At 41.1% G+C, this 20,408-nt stretch overlaps 3 protein-coding genes across 3 annotated transcripts; 1 reads left to right on the top strand and 2 right to left on the bottom strand.

Annotated features, from left to right (window-relative positions):
• The first annotated feature begins 1,962 nt into the window (after positions 1 to 1,962).
• On the top strand, positions 1,963 to 11,984 carry adnp2b (ADNP homeobox 2b). The gene is made up of 4 exons (XM_073463018.1): positions 1,963 to 2,228; positions 4,183 to 4,304; positions 7,889 to 8,044; positions 8,159 to 11,984. Exons 2-4 carry the CDS (start codon positions 4,197 to 4,199, stop codon positions 10,889 to 10,891), a joined length of 2,997 nt encoding a protein of 998 aa, XP_073319119.1. The 5' UTR covers positions 1,963 to 2,228; positions 4,183 to 4,196; the 3' UTR covers positions 10,892 to 11,984.
• Positions 11,985 to 12,189: 205 nt separating this feature from the next.
• ggcta (gamma-glutamylcyclotransferase a) lies at positions 12,190 to 15,474 on the bottom strand. Its single transcript, XM_073463019.1, has 4 exons — positions 15,242 to 15,474; positions 14,172 to 14,317; positions 13,945 to 14,077; positions 12,190 to 13,799 (listed from the first exon to the last, which is right to left on the bottom strand). The coding sequence occupies exons 1-4, from the start codon at positions 15,434 to 15,436 to the stop codon at positions 13,671 to 13,673; spliced, it is 603 nt and encodes a 200-aa protein (XP_073319120.1). The 5' UTR covers positions 15,437 to 15,474; the 3' UTR covers positions 12,190 to 13,670.
• Positions 15,475 to 16,658: 1,184 nt separating this feature from the next.
• Positions 16,659 to 20,237, bottom strand: snrpd1 (small nuclear ribonucleoprotein D1 polypeptide). The gene is made up of 4 exons (XM_073463194.1): positions 20,127 to 20,237; positions 19,401 to 19,477; positions 18,321 to 18,512; positions 16,659 to 16,895 (listed from the first exon to the last, which is right to left on the bottom strand). Exons 1-4 carry the CDS (start codon positions 20,138 to 20,140, stop codon positions 16,819 to 16,821), a joined length of 360 nt encoding a protein of 119 aa, XP_073319295.1. The 5' UTR covers positions 20,141 to 20,237; the 3' UTR covers positions 16,659 to 16,818.
• Between the last annotated feature and the right edge of the window lie 171 nt (positions 20,238 to 20,408).

Genomic DNA, 20,408 nt, shown 5'->3' with positions numbered 1-20,408 from the left:
CAAACTAACCACACATGTTGGATTTCAGTAAGTAAAGAAATTTAGGGGTAATTAGCTTAAGCCACTGCTCACTGAGCCCCAACATTAAAACCTCAAGTAGAGATGAATGTAAACATATTTAATGTGAAGCCTTTGATTTCCCCTGCTTCGAAATGGATTACAGCCACTGAAACATGTCTTTGGTGCCGTATGTGAGAGAGGAGACCACCTGGGGAGGAGAGGGAAACATTGCTCCAATTAAGTCTCTTATGTAAAGCATTTAATTGAGGTGATTCAAAATAAGACTGATAGATGTGTGGAGCATTCAGCCACTCACTGCATGTCAGCATGGTATTAGATAGAAGAGATGGTCACGGTGTGTTTGATAGCGATGGCAATGATAATAACATACAGTAGCAGACAACCTATTAGTCTGCCAGGAACAAAGCACACATTTCTGAACATACAACACGATGCAGCACACACAAATAGACCTTGTGATTACAGGGTTACAACACTGATGTGATGGATTGGAAAATGACATCATTGGAGAGTTGAAGTTGACTGAAGTGGTTGACTCTGATTGGTGGCTCACTGATTGCTTTATCTGAATGACCTTGTATTCTTTATGTTAAAAAGGAATCCCACAATGTAGAAATCCCTTTTCACTTTCTTCTCCCCTTGAGTTTAGAGATGATGTAACAAACTCGGTAGTCCTCCAGCAGTCTTACCTTTAGGATAGGACTGCTTTGCCATGGTTAGAAGTGTTGTAGTGCAATCAGCTGCAGTGCCATCAGCCATCATGGATGTTGACACTTTCACTCTCTTATGTTTGCCCAGAAAATCATGTCCATCCTGATTTGCATTGCAGGACCAACGGGCACATGGTAGATGTGATGTCATTAGTCAAATTTTCAATAACGTCGTTTAGTCATCTAACATCAAACTACATCATGCTACAGGATTTCGTTAAAATTTCCCAGCGGTTAAGTTACTACACGATAAAGGTGTATTATGTGAGGGGTTGCTAATGGCCGATATCAGCATAAATTTGTGCGGATTTGTGAGGAGTGTATTTACAGCCGTGTTTGTGGTACTGTGTAGTTGTTAATCAAATGACTCAGTGGTCAAAGATGGAACTGTTAATTGGCAACGCAAAAAATATTCAGTCACAAGGTCGTAACGAAGAAGCTTTACAAGTAACATCACATTGTCACTTTGACGAACTGTCGATTTGTCTCAAAACAAAATGTCCTTTGTTCGTAAAGGTTTATGAACAGGTAGTAATTAATACAGGTGGCTCTGATTTTACTCAACTTGTGCGTTAACATATTGTGCGTAAACATGATCGCAAGTCTGTTGTTGGAGAGGCCAAACAAATTTGTTTTTTTTTTTACATAAATAGATATCGTTAAGCGTAAAAATACGAACTCTCGTTTCGCTAAATTGTCATAAGTTACTATGCGGAAGTAGCTAACCGTTCAATTTATTGTCACTGTCAAACATATATAAAAATTCTTATAACTTTATGCTATGCTAGCTGAAAGACATCTAACCTATCTGTTTCACTGTCCCTCCTATCAAAATGGTGCTTTGATCTAATTGGCTTCAAAAAGTAGCATGATGTGACGTCACAGCGCAAGGACCACCCATTTAGCTCATTTTCTCGACAGCCCATTGGTTAGTCTCTGTCATGTACCACGTGACTGTCAGTGGGGGTCGCAGTAGCCACGCCCCCATACCTAGCTATTTGTTGTAGAATCCAGAAGTCCAATTAACAAGTGAGTGATTGCATGAAATCCAGAAACATAATTACAAAAGTCATCACCTGAACACTGTGGAGCAATGGCTGACCGTCTTGTTGAGAGAATAAAAAGTTTTTCAGATTTTAGGCTGAGAAGCCTCCCATTGGTCAGTTTGTGCAATATGCAAATTAGGGCTGCTACGTCAGATCCTGAACTTGAGCGCCATTTTTTCCTCAATAGGGGAAGAAAGGGACAAAAGCTGGACCAAAAATAACTTATCTCTGGAAGAGGTTTGCAAACACCACCCTTCATATTTGATTACAGTTCTCGTAGCGCGCTGTGTGTGGACAGAGGATGCTGCTCGGATGAGTATCTGTGTGCAGCACCGGGAGCAGACGCAGCTTACCGACACACAGTTGAGGGCCGGTGGAAGTGGAAAGCGTTAGCCCTGACGGAGGTGGCACAGCGACAACTAACGTTAACCTACGGTGAAAATTGGACGAGGTAAATGTCTGTGAGGAAGCTGTGGGCATCCTCGAGTAGGAAGAAGCGGCGTGGCCCGATTAGTGACCCGGCTTGTCGCTGTCAGCGTGCTTACCCGGGGCTTTCTAACCACTCCAGTGTGGGCAGCACACACAGCAGTGTCAGTATGGATGGCTAGAAAAGGGACAGGTTTTTAGTTTGTAGCGTTAGTTAGGTGGTTAAAATCAAAATGGACGCTTTAAACTAGCAAAGTTTTCCTCACTTTAGTAAATATCTAGAAATTATGTATTATTTATATGGAGACCTCAACACTGTGAGATACTCAAAGTGAGATCAGCTGTTGCACAGTTGTTGTTTTGTTGTGTGTGTGTGTGTATCAACAATGCCAGCAGACATAATATCCACACAATCATGCTGCTGTTTTCATTGTGTCAGGTCATAAACGTTAGCAATATTACCTGACACAATGTAATGATATATATGTAATTAAATCCAGTGATGTTATCTTTATGCTGCAGTTTACCCATGATACCACGTAGCTCTTAGTTAAGTATGTCCATCAGTCAATCTTTATCCAAGTTTTGTTTTGGTTAGTAGTATGAGGTTATAAAATGGGACACCTAAAGGCGTTTGATAACTCAATTTCTACACAGATTCAGGTGAGGGGCTTGTTGGTATACATACTGCACTTAATAACTTACCACAGTCAAGTGCAGTGATTGAAAATGGCACATATTGGAAAGAATGAGAAAGGCAACCCCCCTTTCATTTCTTGTCAGTATGTGCTGTTTCCTGTTTGCTTTTCTTCATTTAAATACTCTCTTTTCACCAAGCAACTGTATTTGGGGATGCAGTAAAAAAGAGGCCATTAATACAGTACCATTTCTCTCATATTTTTGATACATGAGTTTCTACATCTTCAACAAGATCAACAATTACCTGCAAAAACCTACTGTTAAAAAAGCAAAACAAAAATGTATTGCCTACAATCTGGCACATGCTAATTCTCCTCTAGTGGATTTACAGTGCACTACAGGAGGCTGTACTTATTTACCAAATTCAAAATGGCTGCTTCCTGGTTGAGACTCACATGCGTTGCCAATCTGCTGCTGACCTACCTATTTTTCATATTTTGAGTAAGTTATGGCAGAGCCAACATTTGTATTGTTAATAGTATGTTTTGAGGAACTGTGCATCAAATACGATACATAGGCATTTTATTTCTGTAAATCCCTTAATCATTGTACATTTCATCATGTTTTAATAGTTTTTAATGTCATACACACTTCAAATTATTTAATTAAACCAATTAAAGAGTAAATTGTAATTTTACAAGACATTTAGAGTGGAAATTAGGGTAGTTTTACACATTTTTTAGTCTCTCCTGTACTGGACTTGACATTGTTATGCCTATTCTTATCATCATGGCCACTGGCGGATGCAGGTGTACAACACTTTTTCAACTGTACATGTACTAGTCAATGGATTGTATCACATGTAAATAATTAAGGCATCATTTAATAGTCTAGTCATATGGCAAAAATGCCAATGTTTATTTTGAAATGCCAATGTTTATTTTTAGGGATTTAAGTGGCAGATACCAATGACGTACCATTTATATCTTCCATTCCTAGTTTTGTTAGCAACAGAGCAAGCACTCAAGCATGTGTGACACCACTCATTTGATCTGAAACAATAAATCTAATTCAGAGACCTATATGCAGATGCATAATAATATTTGTTCTATTCTGTCAAAAGGGTCAATAAACACCTACAATTTAAAAGTAAATCTATTTCATGTGTCAGGCTTACAAAGTATTTCACTCAAATAGTGGTCACATGTCATGACACCACTGTGATCTACATTTTACTCAAAATGCACAAAATAAAATATAATTGCTTTAGGTTTTGAAAAAATATTTGTGCTTATGCTCCATGACATTTAACTTATTTTTACTTGCTTTTCTTTTCCAAGGATTGTGTGGAAGAATGTATCAGCTCCCAGTTGGAAATATTGAGAAGATCCGAAAGGCACGCAAGGCAGTGAAAAACATCTTGAGTGAGATCGGCCTGGAAGACTGCCAAACGTTTCTGCAGGTATGTTTTAACCTGGAAAATAACTGATGATGCAGAAGTGTAATTCACACTTCACATAAGATAGGCTGGTTTAAAATAGACCCACTGTCTTAATGATCCCTTCTCTGTTTTATTTCTTAATGGTAGGTCACTTTTTCACAATAGCTCAAAAAGTCAAGAAAACATTATGCTCGTTTTGTTGCATATGCACATATGCTTTCTGATGATTTATGTATATAATCAGTGTTTCTGTCCAAAAGTTTCAACTCTGTGCTTGATCAAATGTGAATAGTCCAACCTGCATTACATTAAAAGCTGTTGTTGATAGTTTTGATTCATATTGATATAATTCAGTTTATGGTTGGTTATGTTAAAGCTGGGGTATAAACATTTTGAGACTGCCATCTTTAAAACACATTAAATCAGAACTGAATGTGCTATGATGATGGTCACATTAATCAAATTGTCAAATCAGTGAGCAGGACTGCCTAATGGCCACATTGGATTTTCAGGATTTTATCCTATGATATGATCCTATGAAGTACCTGGATCTGTCAGATATTTTAATATATTTGGATATTTATGAATAGCAACAAGTGAGGAAACAGATGGACCAAATTGACCAAAGCAGCGCTTAGTTTGTTTGGACAAATGAAATACCTCACTACTAAACGTGATTTGTTTTATTGATATTTTACTCTGGACTCTGGTTGCAGCTTGTGGAAAGATTGAAACCAAACTCATGACACTACTTCTCAACTTCTGTGAGCACAAGGGGATGAAAATTAAGTACGTACAGTGTTGAGGAGCTGGTCCTTGACTTTTTTTTTTTTTGTCCATAGTGTCACTTTATACCTCTACATTTTAGAAGAAGGCACTTACATTTTTTACTTAAGACATAATTCATCTGAGGGCCATGACTGCAATTTTTAGATTCAAATTTTATATGACACAGAGAGTTTAGTTGTTTTAGGAAGGTGTTGGTCCATGTTGAAGGTAATTTTAGATGCTGCAGTTTGTGTTTCTGTTGAATATGATTGCATCATACAGATAGGTGCTTTTAATTTTACTGTACACTCAATGAAATATCTCTCAATGCAGATCATGCTAACACAGTTTCTCTCAACTGTCCCGGAATACTAAATACTCAAACATTGCTCTGGCATACTACGATAAATGGAAAATGGCAAAACTTACAGGATCCAAGTTTGAACTCGGTAATGATCCATCCTTGAGCTTATCCTGCTTCTTACATTGCTAGCCCTCATTGAGAAAGCAGTCCAAAGTAAACGGGAACACACAAATAAGACCTTTCCAATTGTTTTGGGTACATTTTCATCTCAAATAAAGTTGATCTTCTGAATCCTCACTTCCTGGAGGGGTGGAAGTAGATGAAGACGATTGTGTAGGTACTTGCAGAAACAACAGTGAAATTGGGGTGCTTTGTTTACCTTCCACATGTTTGTGTTTCCGAAATTGGTGCTGCATATACCAGTGACGTGCGGTGAGGTTCATGGCTGGTGAGGCACTGACTCCATCAGAATCAGATTTACAAATATGAACCCAACAGAGTAGATTATTCACCTTTTGACAGCAAGGGCTGGCTTAATTCGTGGCAGCGGCAGCTAGTAGTGGCACTTCCTGCCTTTCACTCCAGTTGCCAGTGTCTGAGGCAGTCACTGCCCTGCCACGGCAACTGCTGCTGTTATGGGCATTTGTTTTTATTTTTATTTTATAAAACAGTCGTCAGTGTTGCATTAGACTCGCTGGCAGTAGCATTTCCATTACGTGATTTCTGCATTAATTTGGTTTTCTTAATTCGGACACACACACACACACACACACACACACACACACACACACACACGCACACACACACACACACACACACACACACACACACACACACACATACATACACATGCACAGCGGCCCATAACGTTAGTCTGAAGCAAACCTTTCAGCTCCGGTGTTGGTCTTCCTTTATTTATTACCTCCTGTTTCAATTGAAAGTCGAGTTTAGAAAATAGTTTGAGCTTGGATATAAAATCCTCCATTGTAAATCCAGGCAGGGCGAGAGGGGGAAAAAAATCTCACTGCACTTGACTCGCTCGTAACCATGGACTCAAAGATTGTTGCTAGCTCGCTGTCACTTACTCTGCAGCTGCGGAGTAGCATTTAGAAGTTCTGGGCTCACGAGTGCCCCCTACCTTGAGGCAAGAGAACTGCCTGCCTCACCCAGTGCCTCTTCACTGCCGTTGTAAGATCGCTGAGCACACAAAACAGGTTATACACATATATTATATACATCAGCTAAACTATGGGAAGTCAGGGGGGGCATATATTAAAAGTGTTTTGACTGACATTTGATTGGCGACATACAGAGAGACAGTGACACGCTCTCATTGCATGGCAGAGCACAGTTTGTGAGGGATCGCGCAATCCAAGGTGAGGCTCAGCTTGCTGCTGCCTCACCGTGCGTCTCTTCCCCGTATTTGAACGGAAATGCAAAAATTCAGCAATTTTTAATAAAAAACAATCCAAATTGTTTAAGTTAAATGGAAAATTAGTTTAAAGTTCAAACCATTTGATAAATATAACCATTTAATTTAAGCCTCTCCTGACCGCACGTCACTGGCATATACACTGCCTGGCCCAAAAAAGGTCACACACTCTAATATTTTGCTGGACCACCTGTATCCTTGATGACAGCATGCATTCGCAGTGGCATCGTTTTGATAAGTTTATGCAATGTCACAGCATTTATTTCCATCCAGAGTTGCATTAATTCTTCACCAAGATCTTGTACTGATGATGGGAGAGTCGGGCCGCTGCGTAAAGTCTTCTCCGGCACATCCCAAAGATTCTCAATGGGATTAAGGTCTGGACACTGTAACGGCCAACCCATGTGAAAATGACGTCTCATGCTCCCTTAACCACTCTTTCACAATTTGAGCCTGATGAATCATGGCATTGTCATCTTGGAATATGCCCGTGCCATCAGGGAAGAAAAAATCCATTGATGGAAAAACCTGTTCATTCAGTATATTTAGGTAGCTCCCTAGCAAATTGAAGCCTTTTTTTTCAACCACATTTCTTCCTAGAAGATGAAGGTTCACCACTATCCTTCTAGGTTTTAATAATGCGTTGGACAGTTCTTAACCAAATTTTAGTAGTTTAGTAGTAGCAATCTCTTTAGTTGTTGTCTTTGCTTGATACAGGCCAATAATTTGATCTTCTGAAACGAGAGTAACATTTTTTCCACGACCACAGGATATGTCTTCCGACATGGTTGTTACAAGCTACTCACTGCATCAGTTAGGGTTAAATAACTTCTTGCCAGCTGAAATGTATAAATCACTGCAGTAATTATCCAATGGAAGGCTCTGACCTATTTGCTTAGTTAATTCCAGGTGGTGACTTTTTCTTTGGCCAGGCAGTGTATAATAAATTCATACTGGTCTCATGTTTGAGACTTGTATATTTTACTGCTAATCTTTATTTACTTTGAAGCAACTTGGAATGCAGAATTCTTAATGTTTTTACATTGTGGCACTGCTTCAAATACTTAAGATGAGTTTCTTTGTGTGTTGTTTACTGTGCAGGATCTCAAACAAAAAAAGTCAGACGCGAAAACCTCGGATGAGAAAACCTCAGATGAGACAACCTCGGATGAGAAAAACACAGATGAAGACGAGGCCTTTCAGGAAACTGAGTGGTTTGATTTCACGTATGGATTTAATAGCAGACAACAGAAAAAGGTAAATATAACGCTTAACTCCTGTTGACAGCTTTTAATAAATCCTCTCAATAAAAAAGATTATTGGAGTGTTATCAACTTTTTTCAACCTAACAATTTTTTTCTTTCTATTCAGTGGCCCTATCGATCTCGATCTCTATGCTGCACCATGTGCAAGTACTCCTCACAAAACATCTACAACTTCAGGAGCCATGTCTCTCGCTGCCATGCATATGTACAGTCAATGTGCGCACTGGCATCCTGCTCTCAGTGCCTCTTCATCGGCCACCCCAAGGTTGTCAAGAGGCACATACTGTTCTTCCACACCAAACTCGGCAGTACCAATTTACCACCTCCAAGGGAAAGTGCTCTCGCCACCCATCGTGGAAATGAGAGGTATCAGTGTCGAAGATGTGGACTTCCGAGCTCTTCTATCTTTGCCATGAAGAAGCACATCATTCTCAAGCACCTGGACAGTTTGGCAGAGCAGTATATTGGTTACAGATTGAACCTTCAAGGCACCACAACTGTAAAGATCTACTGCTGCAAGGTTTGTAGGGTCAACACTGGAAACCTAGACCAAATGTTGCATCACATGCTGGTTGAGCCATCACACTATTCAGTCAGCACACAAGTGCAGCATATGATTTATGAGAACAAGAACTACACGATTAAATCAACACCCAATGGGAATGGCCTGTTTGTGACATTCCCGAATATTGCTCCGAAACCACAGCAACCTCAAATGTTCAACAGTAAGTCCTTGGTTTTGCCAAGCAATGGCCAACCCGCTGGGACTGTGTTGGCATTACAGCAGTTGCAAGGAACTACGAACAGTACTACTCTCATCTGTACCCCTGGAACCAACCAAGCTTTCCTTCCCCCTCAGGCGTCAGCACTAGTGCAGCTAGCTAGTGCTGAGGCTAAAGGTTTGCTCCAGCCTGGTGCTACGATAGCCCTCCGAAGTGCTTTGCCCCAAGGACCATCTATGGTCCAGCTCCCCACAATGTCGAATGTGTCTCTGAAACAGGCACCAATGGCTCTAACTCCTGCTTCTTCTCAACCACAACAGACTCAACAAGCGCAGCAGTTGTTTCTTCCATCAGGACTGCAGGCCAACATGGCAGCTGGACCTGGAGCTATATCTAAGCCTAATGTGGTTATGCAAAATGCATCAACGAACCAAATGGCCCTGCAAGGTACCATGCTGACTTCACAGTCTCTGTTGAGTCACCTGATCCCGACTGGCAACAAGATGAACGGCATGCCCACATACACTTTTGCACCACTGCAAGTAGCAATGCCCGTTTCTCAGAGCACAAGCACCCCTCTCAAGACTGTTGAGCAAACAAGTAACACCTCACCTCAAACTAAGAAATGGATTACCTGTCCTCTCTGCAATGAACTGTTCCCTTCAAATGTCTTCGACATGCACACAGAGGTCGCTCACCAGACAAAATCCAATACAACCAAGTCAGAAAGTGTGGCGGCACGGGCAGCATTCTTGAAGAAAATGCCTGATAAAACTGTCAAATGTCTAACGTGCAAAATTCTGCTATCAGAAAAAAGTGTCTTCCAGCACCTGCTGCATGGCCTGAACTGTTTATACTGCTCAGCTTTGTTCTTTTCAATCAAGCAGCTTGCTGAGCATGTGAAGCACCACAACCCCTCAAGCAAGGCATACTGTGACTTTTTGAGACAGAAGTACAGGGTCTACTCAAAAGGTGTTGGAGGAATCCTCTTCCCTTACTTCGATGTCCACACCACAGCACCGAAAGAGGTCTTAGGTGACACCGAGGTCAATCTCGCCCTGGTCACCAATTCCCTCGACCTGATTTTCTTTAAGTTGCAGCCCAGCAACCAGACAGAGATCTGCCCAGCACCTGTGAAAGTCAACAGCTCGTACTGTCCCTTCTGCAACGAAAAGTTTCAGAATGAATCCAAACACCTCGAGCACCTGAAACAAAAACACTTTGTAGCACCCACCATTCACGCCATCCTCAAGACGGAGGCTTTCAAGTGCATATACTGTAATGGTGTGTACACAGGAAAGGTCACCCAGCAGGCGGTTATGCTCCACATCCAGCGATGCAGGTGTTCCCCGAAACAACCACCGCCCCCCAAACCTACAGCAGCACCACCACAGCAGCCACCAAAAGCACCAGCACAGCAGTTCAGTCAGCCTTCCGGACTCTACTTTCTACAAGTGCCACAAGGGCTGACCGTGAAACAAGCTTTGGCGCCGGCCCGTGTGGTTCCAGCTGCACCCACTGCTGCGCCTTCAGAAACAGAAGCAGAGAAGCAGTCTAAGAAGAGGCTAGAAGCAGCACTGAGGGAGGTCATTGAGTCCAACAAACGTGAGCGAGAACAGCGGGCGGCCATGCGCAAGAAACGAGAGCAGGAGAAGTCGCTGCCCCCACCGGAGCCTGTGGTTCAGAGCGACCCCACAGTGAAGCTGGCGTTAGAGCCCAGCACGGTGGAACGCCGCTGTGGCGAGGAGCGCAGAGACTTCATATCCAAATACTTTAACCTGAACCCCTACGCAACCAAACCTGAGACTGACGAGCTGTGCAGGAGGCTGTCCCTCACCAAAGCAGAGCTGGCAGCCCACTTCAGCAAGAAGCGAAGCAAGTGCATGAAGAGTCTCAAGAGGAACAAGGCGGCCATCCTCCTCGGCTTCAGCATGACAGAACTGAACAAAGTCAAGCACAATCTCCGCATCCCAGAATATCAGGCAGCCGATACTGCGGAGCAGCCGTCCACTGATTCAACAGAGCAGATGGAAAGTAGTGAGGCTGGACCAGAACCAATGGATGAAAGTGGAACTGAGAAAGTTACAGATGGAAAACAGGTGGGGCAGATGGAATGAACTCAGAAATGTGTGACAATAGAACAAACTGAAATCTGCAAATAATTCAAATGCAGATGTCCCTGAATTAAAAACAGAATAAAACAGATACAGATTTAATGACCTTTGACCCTTATAATGGCCTTTTGTGTTTAACAGTTTCTAGAGAAGTTCATCTTGCAGTGCATAAAATGCATTTCCTGACATACAAGTTACCTGAGTGAGTGAGGGAGGTTAATTAATGTAGCCTTCATTGGTAGTGCTTCATTTGACTTCAGTATACTGTCCTGAGTTCCACATAAACAAAGAGCCATGTTGTGATGCTCCTTTAGATACAGATGTGAGCTGGTTACAATCTAATGCAACAAACAATGGCCACTGACTTCATTTTAAGCACTGATTTGCTCTTAGTAGCCGCTTCCTGTCTCTCCTGCTCCTTTTATTTAAGCCCTTTTTGTACAAAATTGGAATTCCTACATCATTGCTTGTCTGCAAATTTCATCATAGACTTTGTTTTTATATTATTAATATTATTATATTATGCTTTTCTTTATAAATTGGTGTTTGTTTTACATATTTGGACCTATGTGCGTCACTGCTTATCTTGTCACTCGTTATTTTGTTTGTTTTTTTCAAACCACTCCATCCCTCAACATATAAACAGTGTAAGGGGGAAATGTTTCTTGGTCGCCAGTTTCTGCAGACTGTTTCGGTGAATGTTACCTTGAAGCCAAAATCTTCAGATCATACAGATGTTTGAGTTGTCAGGTTTGCTGAATTCCCTGCTGAATGAACACTAGGTTATTCTAAATCTCTGAACATGTTGCTTGCATGAGCCTTTGTTCTATTGTCAGATGAAATTATGATTTGTGCCATTGTGAAGTCTACATATTTGCATAGACTTGTGGAAATACGATTACCTAGAGATTCAACAAAACATAAACATGTTATTGGGTGTTCAACATATATATCTTCTGTTCTCCTGACAGCTGTGTTTTTTGTACTATACATGTATTTTCTATAATTCCTAGAGGATCAAAAATGTTAGGAGGGATACAAATTCTCATTCTGTCCAAGGCCACTGTGTTGTAAAAAATAAAGTGGTTTCCTTTTACGTAAATGGTTCATTAATTTTTATTTTTCATTTTGTAATAAAGAATTTAATTTTAAATCGCGCCGCCGGAAAGCACCCCAAGGTATGTTTTATTCCATGTGTAACTGAATGACCTTGAATATCAGTCAAAACCTGCCCCCACACTATCCTGCTTTATCAGCAGTCAAAGTCATATTAAAAAATAAAGGCAGTGCAATAAAAGTACTACAGGTGTTTCATCAGTGTTTAATATTCCCCTGAGAAATAATGCAATTAAATAATTTCCTGTCTGCCACATACATTTAAATGCTTCAGTGTTATGACTCTTAAATTAAATACACTTGTCAGCATACTTCTCAAATGAATTGCTTGATATCGGCTCTAAAATATATAAATCATATAAAGAAAAGTTATGTGTTGGGTCCAGCTAAACATCTCATTATTAAGTGCATGCACTATTAACTTCTGGCCACACAGCGGTGCCAAATCACTTCCATAGCAGACTATCAGTCCTTCAGCCTTGACCTAAAGGATAAGTTCACCCAAAAATGAAAATTCTATCATTATTCACTCACCACCATGCCGATGGAAAGTCAGGTGACTTTGTAGCCCAGAAACATTTCTGGAGCTTCACAGCAAAGCAGCGTCGCAGCATTCTCAACTGTAATAGCTGGGGACTTGTCTTGAAAGCGATAAAACAACCGGATAATAAATGAATAGATATAATGTCTCTACAGCTTGTCCAACATTATCCAACTTTCCTGAAGCCCTGAGATCCCAAATTGATTTGAAAAGGTGAATGCTGCAACGCTGTTTTGTGGACTACAAAACTTTATCTGACTTTCCATCAGCATGAGGGTGAATAGATAATGACTGAATTTTCATTGTGGGAAAAACGTATCTTTATCCTCCTAAAAATACAGATGGGACAAGTTAAAGGAAAAGCCTGAATAATAGAGTAGAGAAACAAATCAAAGGCAGATACTTCAATGCACCAAGGTTCACCAGCACATCACAACACCAAATAATATAAACTTTTATCTTCGGATCTGTTTAATGATGTCTGTCTCTGATACTGTATACTGTTCTATGTTAGTATTTCCATCTGCTATACTAAAAAGAGATACGTTTTATTATATTAGTTTATTTGACAGGGATGATATCTATACATAGCATACATTATTAAAAAACTGATGCAATGTATATAGGACTTTTAGCCATAGCCACTTTGTGTCCCTGGTAAGGCTTTTAAGAGATAAAGTGCATAGTAAAACACTTTGATACCAGCTAGAGGCAAATATTGACAAACAACCACAACAAACAATCATTGAAAGAGAGAAAAGAAAGTGTTCGTATTTGTTTAAGCAATATTTTTGCCTTTTATTTAGCGTTAAAAGCTTTACCTGATTGAATACACACTGTAAAAACTAATAAGGGACTGTGCAAGGAGCATTTGTGAGGCCTGACTCTCATTAAGACACTGTTCCTTTAACTTGTCACCCATCTGTGATTATAAAGCTTTTTTTAGGGGGCCTTGAGTTAAATTATGTAACTATTAATAATTGACAAAAACACAAGGTTACACACCACATTGTCCCCTTAGTAGCTCTTCAGTATTTTATCTTGTTTTTGCTCTGTGAAACTTTGTGAGTGAGGCTGTTCGCTCAACTGACTTTTTCCAAAGTCAGTAATGCAAACTTTTCATCTCTACTGCTTCATAACTGGTCTGATTTGATCGAGGATCGTGGGGCCGCTGTAGTTGTTGGTTTGAATGGCCTCCAGCCTCTTCAGGTACTCCACGGGGAGTCCATTCTGCTCTGCACCCAGACACACCACCTTGTATGAAAGAGAGAAACATTCAAATTGATATTTTAGATTTTGCCACAAAACACTGGACTTAACAAGAAGTGGTTTCCTTATGACCATAGTGCAGCTCCAAGTGCTGTCTTTGGACCTGTTATCTGTGTTTGCGCACACACACCTGTTTGTACTGGGGAGACGGAGGACAGGCATGGAAGTTGTTCATCTGGTAAGTCCTGCAGAGCATCAGTCCATTATTAGTCTCCACTGAAACCTCCAGAGGAGAGTACATTCCCAGGCTCACCCCTTCCTGGCTGAGGACACAGAAAGATGAACCATTCTGTGTTGGTTAAAATAAAATATATTATCTGCTGAACTGAATAACTGTGGTGTGTTAATGTGTCTCACTCGTCTAGGCTTATGAGGTTTTCGTTGCTCAATGTCCAGATGACGCCCCACACTTCTGCCCCTGGATTGGACTCGATGGTGGCCACTCCACCATGCCAAGTGCTCTGTGCATGTTTCTCCCACAGGCCAAAGTTCAACGCATAGTCCTGTACACACACACACAAACAAAACATACAGGGGGTGGTGATGGGGGTACAAGACAAAAGGCTGTGAACAGTGAAGAGGTGCTGTGTATTTTAAACAAAATGCCTTTTATTCCACTGTGACGTAAAGAGGGGTGTCATGTTTGTGTATCCAGCAGAGTCCCCATTGAGCCTCCTGGGCCACTGTTGTTGCAGCTGGTTGTTAGGTCATTTATGTGGACGAGTATGTGAATATAATGGACCCGGTCGCAAAGTCATGTGTTTTCATTATACGAACAACGTATTCCAGTGGACGATTTGAACACTTTACCACGGAGCTGATGCCTTAAGTCTACAATATGTGTTCTTAGTATTGTCACTAAATCTAGCAGTTCACCAAATACGGCGAAACACCTGCCTGACCAAGTTATGTTTCTAGGCCCGCCCTACTCTGCCTCTGATTGGCTTACCATGACACCATAGCAAATCCAACCAATCCAACCAACGAAGGCAATGAGGACTAGCCAATCAGAGGCAGAGTTGGGCGGGTCATGGGAAATAAACAGTTAAAACGATAGTTAAACTATTACTCATATCGTTTTGAGCTGCTCGGAGGCCATAATATTACAACTAGCAATACAATAATTATAGTCTACTAACAGTGGTTACAGCTAGTTAGTTAACGCTACCTAGTCAGTTTCCCTGTGTAACACTGCGGTACATACGCGGACATTAAGTTAACTATGTGAGCTAGCTGTGACGGTGTGCTAATTAACAGAATGAATTAATAGTTGATACGTATATGTCATATTTTTACATATACTGCCAGTCTGTACGGACGGGAGGTTCAGTTAGCTCACTACTACCTGGGTGTGTGGTAATTTCCACCTGTCCTGAACGTCACATCGGTATTAACGCGATTAAAAGGTGCTGGTTGTCATTGGTTACCTTCAGTCGGCCGGTAGAGCAGAATATCGCGGAGGGGTTCGCCAGCTGCAGCCTCTCCTTCAACAAATTGCTTCCAAAGGCGAAATACATGAAGCGATCATTAGCAGCATCACACATCTTTCTCGTGGACTCCAGCCGGCTTGAGGAGACATACAGTAAGAGCACAGCAAACCTAATAATGCTGGCGCGTAACATTCTGCGTCCAGAGGCTTCTCGGAAGCTGTCTTCGTCTCGCCGGCGGAGCATTGATTGGCCGGCTGGCATTTAAAGCAACACCCAGAGAATCACCTCGGGTGCTGGCTGTCTATTGGTCGTGTGTGATTAATTGAATAGTAAGGTCTCTACTGATGCACTAAACTTATTGGATTCAAAAATTCCCAAAACACTCAAACCCTGAGGTTTATCAAGCAATGATTGTAGAATTTACCAAAATTTAACCAACTGTGCTGGCTTGAAACTTTCTCGTAGATGCTGTAATTTTCAGTAATGTGTACCGTTGAGATATGACTGGGTGTAATCTTTATTCACATGGTTGAATACAGTTTTGTGTGGAAATGTGTATTCCCCAAGTGCCAATAACTATATATGCATTGTTATGAAATTACGTTGCTCTATGATTCAGATTCTGATACCAGTTGCTTTGTTATGTTTAGACCATTTGATTTTTAGACAGCCACTACACTAAAAGAATCGTAGGCAACTGGACTTGTTTCAGTTTCTTGAAGACGTTTCACCTCTCATCCAAGAGGCTTCTTCAGGTCTAACTGGAGAGGAGTTAAGGACAGGTGTGAGCTCTGACTTCGTCGTTAAACAGGCCTTTATGGAGGGTTGCTAAGGCTAGGTGAGCCCAGGTGTGAATGGTTGTCCATCCTAAGGACAAAACACCCAGGCATTAACAGAGTAATGTAGTTTATGCTGTTCAATGCAGCCAGGAATGCATTTGTACATCGGGGACACAAAACAACCTCTCCATAAACGAATGGTACAACACAGGAGGGCCAACTCTGGGTAAGTGGATTCTGCTGTCCACTTACATCTGAAGGAGAAACATCATTCCTTTGAGGACAACAATGTAAACATCTTGGCCAGAGAAGGCAGATGGTTTGAAAGAGGAGTAAAGGAATTCATCTATGTCAAACTGGAACAACCATGGCAGAGGAGGTGGCCTAAGACATTACTTATCACCCACCTACAATGCTGTACCGAGTTCTCTCCCCAGACAGCTTAACAACCTTCATCAACATACACTAAAAGAATGCAACGCTTGCATTTTAAGTTGAAAATCTCTATTGGCAATTGAGGAATACACATTTCCACACAAAATTCTTTATTCACCCATGTGATGCAAACATAATGTAAACAAAATGCATGACACAAACCCTGTTACCAATGGAGCAATAATACACAGAGTCAAATGTTTCCTCTATATAAGGATTTTATTGTACAAAATAAAGAAAAACAAAACTTGAACAAAAACACATGGAAATTCACAAAGGTTTCCTTTGAGAAAAAAGAAAAAAAATATCCTGTACAAACAGTGAGGTGAGGTGAGGGCCAACAAATGTGCGGCCTGGTGATCATCTTCTTGGGCCACCCCGGCCTCGTCCTCTTCCTCTGCCACGCCCTCGTCCTCTGCCTCGTCCCCGTCCAGCCACTGAGAAGACACAGACGAGTGATGGTCAGCAACATGCATCAAACTTTCACTGGCATGTTGAGTAAGTCACGTGGGCCACACAACATTTAGACTAGCTTAACCCACAAATGAATATCAAGTCATTTTCTAGAAGTATACAAAATCCTTGCTAGGCATGAAGGCCAGGAAACAATTTGCCAATTGGCCATCTTCCCCTGAGTGTCTAACTGGTTGTTTGTAATGACCTGACATAATGACTTCAGGCCATTTTTCCAATGGGATCAGACCAGCCATGACGCTGGTCCACCTGTTGATGTTCCAAGGGTCAGACCACACCCATTTTCATTTTGATCTCAACTATATACCAGTCGAGACACTATTGTGTTGGCAAAATCTGTCCACAGACAGAAACACGTGGCAAAGTAGCCAAAACCTTTTCTGTGGTAGTTCCTGCAGCAAGGAGTGTTTCCACAGCCACTTTTTGCCATTACACACACAAAGTGAAAACAATACCAGCCTGTGTCACAGCTGGTACGTAAGGGAAGTAACATTAAGTTATCCCACATTTAAGACTTGATTGAAATTCAAAACATACCAATCTCATTGGAACTTTTAGATGTAAATTTATTTCACCAAAAAAAAAAAAAAAAAGGCAATCGATTGCATTTAGTTTCAATTAACATTCAAGGTACTGCCAGATGGACAAGAAATTGGGATAGGCTTGGTTTATAGTCCTGCACTGACGATAAATTAATAAAAACATTAGAAAACACCTTTCAGAACAATGCTACAGTGACCAAGAGAACCCACAGTGTGACTTAAATAAACACCTTCATCCCCCTCACTACTGTATTAATCCATGATAATGTTTCATGTCCATCTAAATAATGTACAGAAAAAGATTCCTTCAGAAGCTTTAGTCAATTCAAAGCGAAACGTTTGTGTACCAAAGGCACAGATTTTCATAATTTCTGTGTCCTAATGAAGAAAAAACTACTCAGTCTTCACTAACAGGACAGGATTCAAACAAAAAAGATGACACTGATGTAACCCGAAGCCTAAGAATAGTGGAGGGGAGACACTGTGTCAGACAGCATCAATGTGAGAAAACTGAAAAGGAGAACTCTGATGCATCACAGTATGAAACCCGATTTGATGATAGTCAACATGTTAATAATTTGAAGCCAGATAATAATTTACCACACACATAACAGAAAAGCACAAAACTGTCACTTATTTCAAAACAAAGTTGAAGTTCAAGACACTTTCTGAAGTGTCCATGCACTCAACCAAAGCAATGTTAAGCAGGCCTTCATAACTAGACTGCCAAAATGTTCTGGTACAATATGTACTTTCGAATACAAGGAAGGCACACATCATGCCTTGTGTGCTGTACTATGGTTATCTCTCCACCAAACCGCTCTGTAATGTTTTGACATATCTCACCTGCTTCCCTCTTCTTGGACTTGATCTTTGGCTCAATGTCGACCAGCAAGGTGTCCAATGGGAGGCTGTCGGGGAGGATAAAGTAGCGAATATTGTTGCCACGGATACTCAGTGATTCCAGCTGGGTGGGCTCCCTGTTTTTCAGGGTCATCTTCACCGCCTTCAGGTGGGTGTTCATGCTCACATCAACACCTGAATGAGAGAGGAAAGGAAACGGAACAGATGAAAACGTGGAGACGCCAACATTCATTTTAATCTACAAAGCTGAAAATTAAAGTAAATGAGATCAAACAGTGAGAGTAGGCACATGCTAATTCAGCTAAATTTGGAAACATTTTCTTTTGTTTCAGCCTCTATAACAACCAGCATTTTCACACAAGAAAAAGTGAGCTTTTCAAAAATAACACAGCCTGCATTGTGTTTTAGTGAAGCCAGGTAAACTGAACTCCTGGAAAGATGTGATGCAAGCCTGACTGGAAACTCTGTGGTAGTAAACTTAGAAGTAATTAAGTAAACCACCCCCTGATATTCTTTAAGAATCTTTGTTGCCTCTAACCCTCTCTATGATCACTCATTTTAAATATCAATATTGCCGCAGCAGAGCTCCATCCTCTGTCATCTCCTGTGTGTTAACTTGAATTCTCAGCACAGGAATCACCTGGTCACAAGAAAGACATAATAATCTACAATCTAATCTCAATCAGCGCTTTACATTAATTGTAAAATGTCCATCCCAGTCCTTCAAAGACATGCGGTTTGATGCAGTTTTACTGTTTGATAAATGAAAGTGATAGGAAGAAAACCAGAGAGGCATTCTTGGTGGTGAATGGGGTGATACACACAAGGACCATTAACTGCAGTCCCTTAAAGGATCATGAAGTTGAATCAAAACCTCACAAAATAGTTTAAATAGCAATTGACTATTACAACCTATATGTAGAGTTTATTGCAGGCCTGTTACATAAGGTTGTATAAGCTTAAGCTGGGTGAACCTAATAAACTGGCTACTAATTAAGCTGTATATTCACCATTAACCTGCACAGAGGAAACTCCAAACATTTTAACAATGCACCGTCTTACCTGTGATGGTTCCATGGACCTGGGTGCCATTCTTCAGTTCAATGGTGACTGTCTCATGGCTGAGTTTCATCAAAAACCTGAAGGTATAGAGCAAAATTACAAATTCAATACATCCATCTTCGCGCTCAACATTTTATAACTCTACATAAACATACCAACACGACACGGTGTACAAGTTATTGTTGCCTTAAGTTAGCTTGCTAGCGAGCGTTAGCCCCCGGTTGTGCAGCTTTCAGCACCAAAACAGAGCACACTGGTGAGGGGAGCTTCATAGTGTAAAATACCACCAACTTGATTTGGGAAGGAGAAATAAATTAATTGGAATATATCTGGATACAGTTTATTTGTTAAACTCATGTCGCTAAATGCTAACGTTAACAGGATTTCGCAGAGAACAGCCAAACACAGACAGGGCCTGTGAGTGAGCTAACGTTTGATGAAGCTAGTTAGCAAACAGTGCGGCTAAAATTCCAGTGTTATATTACAGCTTGAGTCACGACTGAACACTTAACAAGAACACATCGTGTGTGCATGCATCTTTCGGGTTATTTCAGAGCCTGGTGTCCGATCATTGTATACCCGGGTAGCCTCCATTCATTTCATTCACCGCTTCCCGCCTCATCACCGCCTCTCCGTTTACATCTAAATCCATCCATCGGCAGTGCATTATTTATACCATCTCATATCACAGCACTTAATAAACGGTGACTTTTCACGACTACTTACCTGACTAGTTTCATGGTGACGGACTGTAGAGACAAATCCTCCACCAAAGAGAAAAATTACAGCGATCAAGTGAAAACACAGGCCGCTGTTGTAAGCGTTACGTTTTAGTCGCGCTGTGACGACGTCATTAAATGAGCGACAGCAGAAACAAGCGTTACTAATGGCAACATCGCCCCCTAGCGACGGAGTAGCTGGCTGACAGAGAAGAGCATGCGCAGTGAAGGCTGTCCAGATTAAATCATACTGTAAATAACATTATATACTTTTCTTGTATATACGACA

The sequence above is a fragment of the Pagrus major genome, chromosome 3, assembly GCF_040436345.1.
Source record: "Pagrus major chromosome 3, Pma_NU_1.0".
Taxonomy (NCBI): domain Eukaryota; kingdom Metazoa; phylum Chordata; class Actinopteri; order Spariformes; family Sparidae; genus Pagrus; species Pagrus major.
Note: the sequence above shows the minus strand (reverse complement) of the source record. Positions and strands in the feature narration are given on the sequence as shown.

Excerpts from the sequence above, each read along its gene's own strand:
- ggcta (XM_073463019.1), bottom strand. The coding sequence starts at position 15,436 with ATGTTACGCGCCAGCATTATTAGGTTTGCTGTGCTCTTACTGTATGTC. Across the intron at positions 14,078-14,171 it reads AACCTCATAAGCCTAGACGA|CCAGGAAGGGGTGAGCCTGG; the intron begins GTGAGACACATT and ends CTGTGTCCTCAG. Across the intron at positions 13,800-13,944 it reads CGTCTCCCCAGTACAAACAG|GTGGTGTGTCTGGGTGCAGA; the intron begins GTGTGTGTGCGC and ends CTTTCATACAAG.
- snrpd1 (XM_073463194.1), bottom strand. Across the intron at positions 18,513-19,400 it reads GGTCCATGGAACCATCACAG|GTGTTGATGTGAGCATGAAC; the intron begins GTAAGACGGTGC and ends TCTCTCATTCAG. Across the intron at positions 16,896-18,320 it reads GTCCAAGAAGAGGGAAGCAG|TGGCTGGACGGGGACGAGGC; the intron begins GTGAGATATGTC and ends GTGTCTTCTCAG.
- adnp2b (XM_073463018.1), top strand. The coding sequence starts at position 4,197 with ATGTATCAGCTCCCAGTTGGAAATATTGAGAAGATCCGAAAGGCACGC. Across the intron at positions 4,305-7,888 it reads ACTGCCAAACGTTTCTGCAG|GATCTCAAACAAAAAAAGTC; the intron begins GTATGTTTTAAC and ends TTTACTGTGCAG. Across the intron at positions 8,045-8,158 it reads ATAGCAGACAACAGAAAAAG|TGGCCCTATCGATCTCGATC; the intron begins GTAAATATAACG and ends CTTTCTATTCAG.